Source organism: Cyprinodon tularosa, unplaced genomic scaffold (genome assembly GCF_016077235.1).
Source record: "Cyprinodon tularosa strain WSP-4 unplaced genomic scaffold, ASM1607723v1 ctg31, whole genome shotgun sequence".
Classification (NCBI taxonomy): Eukaryota; Metazoa; Chordata; class Actinopteri; order Cyprinodontiformes; family Cyprinodontidae; genus Cyprinodon; species Cyprinodon tularosa.
This window is the reverse complement of record NW_024039019.1, coordinates 553288-566277: the sequence shown is the minus strand read 5'-3', so window position 1 is coordinate 566277 and position 12990 is coordinate 553288. Positions and strand designations below refer to the sequence as shown.

At 41.6% G+C, this 12990-nt stretch overlaps 2 protein-coding genes across 6 annotated transcripts in view; one reads left to right on the top strand and one right to left on the bottom strand.

Moving 5' to 3' along the window:
• Positions 1 to 4466: 4466 nt before the first annotated feature.
• On the bottom strand, positions 4467 to 5516 carry LOC119788149. The gene is made up of 4 exons (XM_038292318.1): positions 5490 to 5516; positions 5362 to 5414; positions 5025 to 5291; positions 4467 to 4930 (listed from the first exon to the last, which is right to left on the bottom strand). The coding sequence occupies exons 1-4, from the start codon at positions 5513 to 5515 to the stop codon at positions 4482 to 4484; spliced, it is 795 nt and encodes a 264-aa protein (XP_038148246.1). The 5' UTR covers position 5516; the 3' UTR covers positions 4467 to 4481.
• A 2522-nt stretch (positions 5517 to 8038) lies between these two features.
• LOC119788072 overlaps positions 8039 to 12990 on the top strand; it is a 22650-nt gene continuing 17698 nt past the window's right edge. For 3 of the 5 annotated variants that reach the window (XM_038292209.1, XM_038292211.1, XM_038292208.1), the window contains exons 1-3: positions 8039 to 8111; positions 8189 to 8241; positions 8312 to 8572. In XM_038292209.1, coding sequence (XP_038148137.1) covers positions 8086 to 8111; positions 8189 to 8241; positions 8312 to 8572 — 340 coding nt within the window. In that variant the 5' untranslated portion in view covers positions 8039 to 8085. Of the gene's footprint in view, positions 8112 to 8188; positions 8242 to 8311; positions 8573 to 8665; positions 9137 to 9211; positions 9276 to 12990 lie in introns of those variants that run through there. The other 2 variants (XM_038292207.1, XM_038292206.1) reach the window with 2 other exon arrangements.

The window sequence follows — 12990 nt, the reverse complement described above, 5'->3', positions numbered from 1 at the left end:
GATCTCTGCTGCACTGTAAGGTAGGGAGATGCAATGAAAGCTGTACATAACGACATTTCGTTTTGTATACATTGTGTATACAAAAAGACAATAACAGTTGTCTAAGTCTCAACTCATGAGAAAAGGCTCCTCACTGTCTTGCCACCGTCAGTCAAAAATCCCAAAGTATGTTGGCCAATCATCATCGAGCAGCCAACTTCATGACCCGCCCCTGCTGTATAGACCCCCTGGCTGAATCTCTAAGCACACCCCCTTAACTATCGAGTGTCACTTCCAAAGAAGTCCCACTCACAGCTGTGGAGGCCACCTTGATTGAAGGTGGGGGAAAGCAGCCGTTGCTATGGCATAACGGTGAAGTGGCTAGCTCTGTGGTTCAGGTTGACATGCGATCAAATGTTTACCCCTTTTAAAAAAATGTATGCGGTCAAATAGAACTATATCAAATTGGACCTTCCTTTTCTTTTGTTTCCTGACTTGTGATTTTCTGTCAATGTGACGAAGATGCAGCAAACAAGTGGAACTTATATTTGGATCCTTATATTTGTGTTTGTTCCATCATTAGGTCGCCTAAACACCTGCTGCCAAATTCTAGTGAGCCTGCACTGATGCAGACCCTTTATTTAAGGGCTGGATGGTAAACTCCACCTACCCACTACGGGCTTTGGGTCGGTCCTCAATATGGTGGACCCTCTGCGGGAATCTGCAAATAAAGGTTCAGTGCTTGGTAAAACCCAACCTGGTCCCTAAGCACTAACCCTCAGCACTAACCCTACGTTTGCTCGTCCCCACAGAGGGTCCGCCACATTAAGTGCCGTCCCAAAACACGTAGTGGGTAGAGCCAGCAGAACCTTCAGCCCTTAAAATGCGAGTCTGCATCAGTTGCCATAGCAATGACTGCCTTCCTTTTTTGTTAGAGGGTAGAGGCTGTCCCATTCTTGTTTATACCCACCACCTTCCCTCCACAGCTGCCAGTGAGAGCTCATTGGGAGTGACACTTGATAGTTAAGGTTTAGTGCTTAGGGGTTGGTTTGGGATTCAGCCTTAAGGCTGATTTACACTTCAAAACTAAGTCATCTGATTGTGTCACAGTGAACACAGAGACGTCCCCGCCCCCTCCGCAGACCCTTTGCTGCACCTCTCCCCAATTGTAGGTGACCACAGACAGTGCCGCAGACAGGAGGCCTCTGATTGGTCAAATCTACATCCTCTCCACAACATGCATATTTCCTGTTTGGTACCTTACCTTGTTTGGTTTGTAGGACCGCCATTACGGAAAACATCTCACGAAGTTGGACCAGCTAGAAGAGTGTGGTTTGCAAGAGCGCTGGGACCCTTTTTCCACTTGGATCCCCGCTCTTTTTCAAGCTCATGTCCCTCTGTTGTCGGACAAACGTGCCCCCACTTCCTCACCGCCTCGGCCATTTCTAGACCCACAGCTAGTTTACAATTGTCCCTCTTGCATCATGACTGCAATAACATGGCGCAGACCACGCTTCAATATTGAGCATAAATCGAAAATATCTATGACAAGCTCACGTTGACACACTGCTGTGGGAGCATTACCAGTCCTTTAATGTTTAGGGGGCATTTGGGATCCCCAAAGAGGTTTTACCTCATTTGAAGTCACATTTTGGCATATTAGCTCTACTATTTTGCTCAAATTCCAACAGGGATTTGTCATATAGGCTGACCAGCAGTGTAGGTAGATATATAGACAGAGCAGAGGTTTAGCCTCCATATATATATATATATATATATATATATATATATATATATATATATATATCCATCCATCCATCCATCTTCCTCCGCTTATCCGGGGTCGGGTCGCGGGGGCAGCAGCTTAAGAAGGGAGGCCCAGACTTCCCTCTCCCCAGCCACTTCTTCCAGCTCTTCAGGAGGAACCCCAAGGCGTTCCCAGGTCAGCCGAGAAACATAGTCTCTCCAGCGTGTCCTGGGTCTTCCCCGGGGCCTCCCCCCGGTGGAACGTGCCCGGAACACCTCACCAGGGAGGCGTCCAGGAGGCATCCTAAACAGATGCCCAAGCCACCTCAACTGGCTCCTCTCGACATGGAGGAGCAGCGGCTCTACTCCGAGTCCCTCCCGGATGACCGAGCTTCTCACCCTATCTCTAAGGGAGAGCCCAGCCACCCTACAGAGGAAACCCATTTCGGCCGCTTGTATCCGCGATCTCGTTCTTTCGGTCATGACCCAGAGTTCATGACCATAGATGAGTGTAGGAACGTAGATCAAGAGCTTCGCTTTTTGACTCAGCTCTCTCTTCACCACAACGGACCGGTACAGCGCCCGCTTCACGGCAGACGCTGCACCAATCCGCCTGTCGATCTCCCGCTCCCTTCTTCCCTCATTCGTGAACAAGATCCCGAGATACTTAAACTCCTCCACTTGGGGCAGGACACCCCCCCTGACCCGGAGAAGGCACTCTACCCTTTTCCAGCTCAAGACCATGGCCTCGGATTTGGAGGCACTGATCCCCATCCCGGCCGCTTCACACTCGGCTGCGAACCGATCCAGCGAGAGTTTCAGATCACGACCTGATGAAGCCAACAGGACCACATCATCTGCAAAAAGCAGAGACGCGATATATATATATATATATATATATATATATATATATATATATATATTAAAGGATAGACACACATATTTGTAACAATCCGCAGCCAGATAGACATTTATGCTACATAAACATTGAACTCAAAGGTTTTGGATAAATTGTTGAGAAGTTTTGTTTGAATTGAAATCTTTCATCTCTGTAGAGGCCATAATGATAGGTGTGCATGTGTTTGTATCATGTGGTGCGTAGTTGCTTAGGTGACAGTATTACAAAAGCGTATTCCTTGATTCTGTGTGCATTCCTGATCATGACGGCAGTGTGTCAAATAGCTCAAATAGATATTGAGCTTAAACCCAATACCTTATTTGTTTAGTTATGTAAACTGTGAGTGACAGATGCAAATGTGAACACCTTAATATGTTTTAGATTTTATAAGGGAGAGCTTCAGCGGTCCACTTTTTTTTTGTAGTGTACTTTTTTCTGAAAAAGGCTCTAGTCTCAATTCATGTAATGACGGACGCACACAGCTAACTACTTTTAACTTTTAACCAAGGACTTCACAATCCTCTTTCATGGGATTAGTTGTCATTGTTTCAGCCTCATCTACTCATGTTTGGGTTTTCCAGGCTCAATTCAATCTCAGAGATTTTTTTATGTTGTATACCAAATTGTGATGTTTCAACAAGGGTTAATTTTGAAGCCACACTATGCTGCTGCACCTGTCATTTAATCCAAGTGTACCTTGATAAACATGTTCAAAATAATTTTCCTCTAGGTTTGGTTCCCCTTAATATAAAACCCTTTAAACATTTGCGATTCCTTGTTTTGCTGTTTAATTCTTACATTTTGTAGTTTGGTTACTTCTGTGGTTTGATTTGTGAACCTTTAAGCTCATTTATTGCTTTGCTTTTAATACACCTTATTTCCCCATTAGGGGACAGTAAAGGCAAATTTTATTTTAATCTGCGTCAGATACAATAGTTGAAATTACAGCTAATAGCAGTTAAAAAGATTGTGATCCATATAATTAAAAATGTGAAAGCCAAGCAATGAGGGTCCCTGTATGATTCATACTTCATTAGTCTACAGTGTCAGCCTGTAGATTTAATACATTGCTACATTTTAGATGCACCACTTCTAAAATCGTTTAATTACACTAATATATTTCTTGGCATCTAATCCACGCTCTAGGATTTTAAAGAGTTTTCTGCAGCTGTATTTTGAAGGGATGCCTTTAGTTACCCTTCCATGTAACAATATACAGCTCCCCCCCCAGCCAATATAGGAGCTTTACTGACAGGGAATTTAATTTCCCTAGTTGCTGAAACCAAATTAACTTTTGCATTCATTGAACGTAGCCAGCAGATCCTGTGAAAAGTTGGACGTTACCAGATGTAACCATTGATATTTTAATATGGTGGGTTACTCCTAGACATTTCCTATGCCCAAACTATTAGTTAAATACCTTCTGAGGACCAGCAAAAGGTCCTCACTTAACTGGTCCTCATTGTGATGGTGAAATTGGAAAAGTGGTCCTCCTGATGCCCAGAGAGGTATACACATTAAATGGATGTAGTGGGGTAGATACTGTCAGTTAACAGAATGCAAGTTAGTTTTCAGTGGGGCATTTTGGTTTAGCTTTGCTCTTTTACATGCATTCCTGTAACTGTGCACACCATAATCTGATGAAACCACAAATGAGCAATATTTGCAACAATCAGGCATTGAAATTCATAACAGTCTGGGATTTTGAAAGTTTATTTTAAAACTGCCAAATGACCATCAATATTAGTGCACTTCATCTAGGGGGAGAAAAAAAAAAACAAAAGTTAATGCAGTATTAGCCAAGATGTTCTTCATCTTCTAGTGTCAGTATTGATCTACCTTGGTGCCATTCAGGTTTCTACCCTGTTCTTTGGAAGAACTTCTGTTGCCCAAGTCCAGGATTCTGGGGGTTCTCTGGAGCATCAGGACCATGTTCCTTCAGATAATGAATGGACTGAGAGTAGTCTCTGCCCCTCTCATGATTTCTGCTGAAGGTAGAGTAGGTGCCAGGAGGGTACTGACCAAACAGGAGCCTATAGTCAAAAGCAGGGTAAGGAAGCCTGTAAGGAAAAGGGTAGGGAAAAGGATAAGGCAACAAGCCACCCAGGACAGGGTTTATAGGGACAGCTGGGTAGCCAGACTCCTCCGTCTCCCGCTGGTAATGGCCAAGCTCAGCTTCTTTAACGATGTTGGAAGTCTCCCCAGACTGAAGGATAGGTCCTACAGGCTGTGCAGGTGGGAGAACAGCACCAATGTCCTCAGCATCAGTTGATGAATCCTCAAAGGAAGGAGGAGCAACAACCCATTCTGTTAACAGAGGGAGATGGAAAAGGGAACGTCAATTATCTTCAAACATGTAAAAGATATTTGTCATATCACTGAATCATTTGAAACTAGTTACCTGTGGGGGGAGACTGAGCAGCTCCAGCCTGTTGAGAGTCAACATAATATGCTGGCATCTGGGAGCCATAATAAACAGGAGCTGCTGGGTTGTACCAAGCCATGGGGTTCACATTGACAAAGTCAGCTGGCGTTTGCACAAAGGTAGGGTGGCTTGGAGTTTTTACTGCAGGAGCGCTGAAGGACACATGGTCAGCTTGGAAAGGAGCCGCTACTCCCTGAGATGCTGCTTTGATGCCACTGCCTCCCTGGAACTGTGGTCTTGGATCTAGACTCCAGAAAACATTTGTTAAACATCTACCTGCATTTACTGCAAGTACATCAGAATAATACTTCACCTTTGACAGGAAGACCACAGACATCCAGAATCAGCAAGACAACAAGGGAAGCCCTGAAACCAAGAAAGATGAATTAAAAACAGATTTTAAAATAGATGGACTCAAATCCTAAAGACTCATTGCCATACCCCAGGAGGATCTGAAAAGTCATCATACTGAAGACCAACAGTAAAACAATGAGGGCAGGAGGGTTTATAAATGGAACTCAGATCACTGCTACCAATCAGAGCTTAACAAGCTAACAACACACAGCTGGTGAAGAGAGACTTCCAATAGGAGAAGCTGAAATTGTAATGTTTAGGTTTCACAGCTTCTTGTCAGGCCTGCATTTATTGATTTGAACTGGGGAAGTATGTTGTTTTAAGATTTCATAGTAGGTATCTTTATTTTCCCCAAAACTTCCGTAAAACCGTTAGTTTCCATAAAACTTACAGCAAAATAACTAGCATGTCTTAAAGTACAAAGCTATGCAAAACAGCAGAAAGAATAAGGAAGGTGTTTGTAGCGACTCCATAGCAATCCTTGTGACTTGAGAGGTAGAGATATGGTCCTGTATGTGTATGACGTGCTGCCGTCTTGATCAGAAATGCGCACGGAATCCAGAAATACGCTTTGGTGTTTTAATCCTGTCCAGTGGCTTATATAGTCACTCGCAACAGATTGTAACATACATGATGTGACATACCGATTTAGATGCTAAAGCAAATGGTCAACAAAAGCACTCCCCTCTATCCAGCAGAGTGCAGGTAAACACATCCATTTAAGCAATCATCTGTCACCATATGTGTCACCACAGCAACTACGCCCCACATGATACAAACCTATCGTTATGGCTCCTACACTATTTGAACAGGTGAAACGGCCAAATGTGAATTCCATTCAGTGTGAGCGGTCACCACTTCACCCTCAACCGCGCTGCTTGACGTAACTGAGGTGTTTTCAAACAGTAGCACCACATGAAGAGAGCGATGACGGCTGAAGTTGAAAACTCTGAGCTACCGGTGAAATAACAGCAACAGATCAGGAACTGGTTGTGGTTATGACACAGGGTAAAGAAGTGCACCAGAGAAAAAGCTTTTCAGTCAAAATAAAATATAAAAAAAATATTGTGGAAAAATTGCTGAAAGAAGGGATGCTCTGTAGAGGTTCTTAGGGGGCTTTTAAAAAGGCGTTTAAATTTATCCATATAGAAGGACTATTTGTCATCTTCCCTGACCTACAGCACAGAACCAAGCCAGCAGCTGTATCTCCCAAGGGGTCCGTTTCACACAGCAGGTTTTCTGAAAACTCTAAATTTTTAAAACCTGAACTCAGGCAAACTATGAGTTTTCCGTTTCACAAAGAGAGTTTCCTCAGCCTCTGTTACCCCTGTGACATTCTCCCCAGAGCTAATCTGGTCGGAAGCAGGTTTTCTTCAGTAAACTCAGAGTGTCCTCTATCTCCAAAACCAAAAAGTTGTTTTTGGAAAAAGACTCAAACTCACTGCAGATCCAGACATTTGAATTGAGAAAGTTTCCTGGAGAGGTGGCGAAACATCTTCAAATCTTTGAAACCAGGTCCAGTGGATTTTTTTGAACTTTTACGGTAAGTTGTTTTTGTAAATAATTCACAATATATTAGACACATTCGGTGTTAAAAATAAAAACAACTTCCTTTTGACGAGGATCCAATTAAAGAATGAACGGCATTAATTCACAGAGACCAAAATATTTATAGGGAGAGGGTCCTCAAAGCACGTATAGATGTCCTTTCATATTCAGTTATCTTCATGAGCACTAGCGTTTCACTTCACAATCCATCGCATACATCCATGAACTCATCCGTCCTCACATATGCAGCATTGACTTCTTCAACATGTATTTATAAGTAATTAATATCAGTGAGAACACGGTGATCTGTTATTGTGGCATCATACAAAATGACCCAGTGAGATGATGCACGGGTCCTACCTGTTTGAACAACTTTTTTATACTTCATGTCCTCCTGCTGCCAGGTGACTGCACCTAAATAAATCCATTATCCAATACATTTTAAGCAATAGTTTCCCACTGTGATGTTATCATGATAAGAACAGGCTGTGGCAGGCAATTTAGATATGTATTATTGTGACTGAGAAGGTATAATTGATATCTGAAATAAATGTTTTCGTCGTCAAAATGAACTTTTCAAACAAAATGAAATTCTACATATTAAAAAATAAACATTCTGGATGTCTATAAACACATTTAACATCTCTATATTCCTACCGTTACAGGTCGTAATTTGTATTGTTTTCATCAGATAGAAACATATTTTAGATGTTATAAATACATATTCAGTCAAGCTAATGAATGTCACTGCCACTTAAAATTTGTAAACAAACTCCTAGATCTTATTAGTATAATTTCATTTTTTTACTATCTGAAAAGCAGTTCTTAGTTGCAAATATGTAATTTATAGAATCTTTTATTTCTAGGAATGTGATTTTGACCGAGAAGAATTTTTTTTAATGATCTGAAAATGGAACAACAGAGAGTAAATGGCCTGCCTAAAAATTGACTCAAGCACCTGTCTTCTCCTACGAAATCCCACCGGCAGCCTTATGAAATGGACCCCAGGTCTCCAATTGGAAGTCTCTCCTCACCAGCTGTGTGTTGTTAGCTTGTTAAGCTCTGATTGGTAGCAGTGATCTGAGTTCCATTTATAAACCCTCCTGCCCTCATTGTTTTACTGTTGGTCTTCAGTATGATGACTTTTCAGATCCTCCTGGGGTATGGCAATGAGTCTTTCAGTATTGGAGTCTATTTATTTTAAAAGCTGTTTCTAATTTGTTTTTTCTTGGTTTCAGGGCTTCCCTTGTTGTCTTGCTGATTCTGGATGTCTGTGGTCTTCCTGTCAAAGGTGAAGTATTAGCCTGATGTACTTGAAGTAAATTCAGGTAGATGTTTAACAAATGTTTTCTGGAGTCTAGATCCAAGACCACAGCTCCAGGGAGGCAGTGGCATCAAAGCAGCATCTCAGGGAGTAGCGGCTCCTTTCCAAGCTGACCATGTGTCCTTCAGTGCTCCTGCAGTAAAAACTCTAAGCCACCCTACCTCTGTGCAAACGCCAGCTGACTTTGTCAACCCCATGGCTTGGTACAACCCAGCAGCTCCTGTTTATTATGGCTCCCAGATGCCAGCATATTATGTTGACTCTCAACAGGCTGGAGCTGCTCAGTCTCCCCCCACAGGTAACCAGTCTGAAAAGATTCAGTGATGTGGCATAAATATCTTTTACATGTTTACAGATAATTGAAGTTCCTCTTTCCACCTCCCTCTATTAGCAGAATGGGTTGTTGCTCCTCCTTCCTTTGAGGATTCATCAACTGATGCTGAGGACATTGGTGCTGTTCTCCCACCTGCACAGCCTGTAGGACCTATCCTTCAGTCTGGGGAGACTTCCAACATCGTTAAAGAAGCTGAGCTTGGCCATTACCAGCGGGAGACGGAGGAGTCTGGCTACCCAGCTGTCCCTATAAACCCTGTCCTGGGTGGCTTGTTGCCTTATCCTTTTCCCTACCCTCTTCCTTACAGCCTTCCTTACCCTGCTTTTGACTATAGGCTCCTGTTTGGTCAGTACCCTCCTGGCACCTACACTACCTTCAGCAGAAATCATGAGAGGGGCAGAGACTACTCTCAGTCCATTCATTATCTGAAGGAACATGGTCCTGATGCTCCAGAGAACCCCCAGAATCCTGGATCTGGGCAGCACAAGTTTTTCCCAAGAACACAGTAGAAACCTGAATGGAGCCAAGGTAGGTTAATGCTGAAACCCACAGATTCAAAACCTCTTAACTAATACTGCACTAACTTTATTTTTTTCTCCTTAGATTAATTGCACCGGTCTTGACAGAACCCTTTGGAAATTTTAAAATAAACATTTCAAGTCCCAGACTTCTATGAATTTCAATGTCTGAATGTAGCAAATAATGCTCATTGTGGTTGCATCAGATTATGGTGTGCACACATTTAAAATGCATGTAATGAGCAAGACTAAACTTAGCCCACTGAAAACTAAATGATTAGTTGTAACAAGTGCCCCTGTGTTGCTAGCTTATCTAAACTGGACTGAAAGCCATCCAGGATGGCTGTGATGGCAATGACGTTCTACACATTTCTCTCCATCCAGGTCCTCTAACTTGTAGGTCCCCTCTTGTGCTGAATCACTGATTTACAGCTGCAGAAATCGCTTTGAAATCAAATTGCTAGAGTCTAATTTGGATATTTATGGCAACATGGCACCCAAAAGGACTATCTGGATTAGGAAGTCATCAAATTGTTTTATATTCTGCCTGTGATGTTGGTACTTATTGTAGATGAGTCATACAGGGACCAATGCAACTTGGCTTTTATGTGGCTTATCTTTACAAAACTGCAACCCGTTACCTCAACTACAATGTAGTTTAATCTAGAATAAATCATCCCTTCCTGGCCACTCATGGGAACACTCAGGTTGTTGAAGGCAATGCAGAAGGAAATTGGCACAAAGCTTCAAATAAACCACAGCCTTCTATCCTTCCAACTAAGCCTAGAAAACTCAAACGTGTATGAATTGATACTAAATCACTGACAAGTAACCCCATTAAAGATGGTTAACCTGTATTGCGGTGGTTTAGGCATTCATTTCATGGGCTGTCACACCTTTTGTTGGAATAAACAACATGAAACGGTTTCTCAATGTGTACTTGTGCGTGCTAGTGAAACGTCGTCAGCCCCAGGACTGTTCCAGTCCCTTGACGTTATTCTTTTCTCTCTTTACTGGGTATGCATCTATGTGGGCTGTACAACAGTATGGTATAAAGATTAGAAGTCTTATGGGTTTTTTTTTTTTTTTTTTTTTTTTTTCTGTCTAAAAAAGCATTTAAAGACCAGAAAAAGTTCAAACTTTTTCTGCATCTAACCCCCCACATTACACAAGTTGCCAAACACAATCTGACATAAATACAAAATTAGCAGAGATCTCAAAGTTGTACTTTGATTAAGGTACACTTAAAGTACCCCTAGTTGATACTTGCTGAAGCCATGAGGTGAGGTATGGCAGGCCAATTTATCATAAAATTAACTTCTGACTCCGTAATTACTTTTAAGATATAAAAGTTTTGACTAGAAGAAAAAACTAAATTTTGACTATGCTGAAGAGGAATTTAAAATATATGGAATTATGACTAGTGAAAATAAAGATCTCTACATTTACATTTTGGAGAGTCGAAATACATTTTGAGGAATCTCAAATGACGTAACCTGATTCGTCATTTAAAGTGACACACATCTGGAATTACAATCAAGATATCTCAAACGTAATTCAGATTAATCTGAATTACCAAATAACCCCCTTCTGCTGTCCCTAAACTGACCAAATAGTTGCCTGCAGAATTTTGGGCGGCAATGGTGCTGGCTTTTCTTGACAAAGTTGATTCAAAGTGCCATAACATAGAACTCAGCAGTATGGGATATGCAGAGAGCAAACACTTTGTGAACTTGAAGACTGCTCCAGAAATATGCTGGGAATTGCAGCGAGGAAATTAGGCTACGTTCACACTGCAGGCCTTAATGCTCAATTCCGATTTTTTTTTTGTGAAATCGGATTTTTTTGCGTGTCCGTTCACACTTCCAAGTATATGCGACTTGTATGTGATCTACTGTGTGAACTGAATGCGTCCAACCGAAGTGTCCCGCATGCGCACTCGAGGACGCGATGACGTCACACGTAGCAAGCGTCCTCAGTGTTTGCGGAAGTAAACATGACTCGTAATACCGCAGCGTATATTGCGTTCTTTAAGTTCTTCTCCAACAGGAGCAGGCACATTACGAACGAAATCTTTTTAAGAAGATCAAAAAGACCCTCCCCCGGTTCCGGTAAGACCCTTCGAGTTTGGTCTGAATCGAGCTATCTTTCCAAATATGAATTAAGTCAGCAACCTCACTTTCTCTCCATTGACTGCTCTCTGTGTTATCTTCCGCCATGGTTGTTAGTTTTTCCCGCCTCCGCTTAGTAGGACGCAGATTAGTAACGTTTAGTAACATTTGTCAAGTATCAATGACGTGTAGGTCGGATGAATGCGACCTGGCCGTACAGACACAGGTCGCATTTGAAAAGATCAGATACGTATCGGATTCAGGACCACATATCCAAGTGGCCTGGGTCGGATTTGAAAAAATCCGATCTGTGTCGTTCAGACTGTCATAAAAAGATCAGATACAGGTCACATATGGGCAAAAAAATCGGAATTGGGTCACTTCAGGCTGCAGTGTGAACGTAGCCTTAGTCTGAGGCCGGATATTCAAGCTCCACAGAGTTAGTGGCAGCTATCTCACAGTGCATCCGATTCAGAAGCTAATACTTCGGCCAGTTGCTCTCTATTGTGCCCTCTTCTCAAAGGCAGGGTTTTTTTAGGGACCGTCTACAAATTTCCAAACGAAACACTCTTGAGAAAAAAAATAAATAAAAAATGGCTTGTCTTATGAACATGTGAAACAAATCAATGGTACTGGTAAATTTCAATTTTCTGCAATATGGAATCACTGGCTCTGTTCGAAAACCTAGGACGCATCCTTAGAAGACCGGATTCGAAGGCCGATTACGTCATAGCGCGGCGCCGAGGTCTGGTCGGATTCCAAGAGTCCTCATTATGCGGCCTTGAAATGCGTCCTTCTTTTTGCCCGATTTGAAGGACGGGTCCGATGTATCCTCGGTATTCTTGGATATCCCAGGATTCATTGCGAGACCAAGCAAGCTGTGATCAGAGGAAAGGTTACTTGCCGCCGAACAGTGGTGAAAATTGGAAGTTCAGTTTAATATAATACAACTCTGTGAATAGTTCCGTCTGAAATGAATGAAAATAGTTGTTTTAATGGTTATTGATTCAGATATGTGGCGGTAATGTTTGGTCTATCTAAAGGTTTTAATCTGTTACTGTGTAAATGGGTTTGGCTGTAATTTAGGGACAGATACTAATATATTTGCAGTGTGGGAACTATAAATCTGATAGGATTTTTATCTTTTTATTGCTATTTTGCACAATATGCTTAACTTTGTATTTTTTGTTGTTGAATATTAGAGATTTTGCAGATATATTTTTTGTAAATATATTGTTTAGATTTACTTATATCTTTCTACCCCTTTTATAGAATAGAATAGAAAATCCCTTTATTTTCCCACAATGGGAAAATTTACAGCAGCAGAAAGATTATTGAAAATGGTCACACAAATGTGGACCTTAGAAAAATGTATAAGAATAACATAATAGGGAAGAGTTAAAATATAAACAATAAAATACTGTAAAGTGTTTTAACAATATAAAACTGGGTAATAAATAACCAATATGCAGCTATGGACATTTTTACAGTAATGGATATTTGAAAATAGCAGCAACATCAGAGATGTGCAGAATGACAGCAGCAGGTTATTTAACTGACTAAGGTTTCTATCATTACATTTGATTTTATTTGTTCCTGCTCCCGGCTGTTGGAACATTTATTCCACTCTGGATTCTTGTGAGTGTAGTCTTTGTTCACTTCACAATAAAAAAGAAATAAACAGTTTTGAAAACTTCTGTATTCATTCTTTTCCTGCTTTGTGTGTCAACGTTCACGGTTGCTAAGCAACAGA

Bases quoted from the DNA above. Each gene is read 5' to 3' on its own strand.
- LOC119788149 (XM_038292318.1), bottom strand. From the start codon at position 5,515: ATGATGACTTTTCAGATCCTCCTGGG. The intron at 5,415-5,489 runs GTATGGCAATGA...TCTTGGTTTCAG, and splicing joins ACTTTTCAGATCCTCCTGGG to GGCTTCCCTTGTTGTCTTGC. The intron at 5,292-5,361 runs GTGAAGTATTAT...TCTGGAGTCTAG, and splicing joins CTGTGGTCTTCCTGTCAAAG to ATCCAAGACCACAGTTCCAG.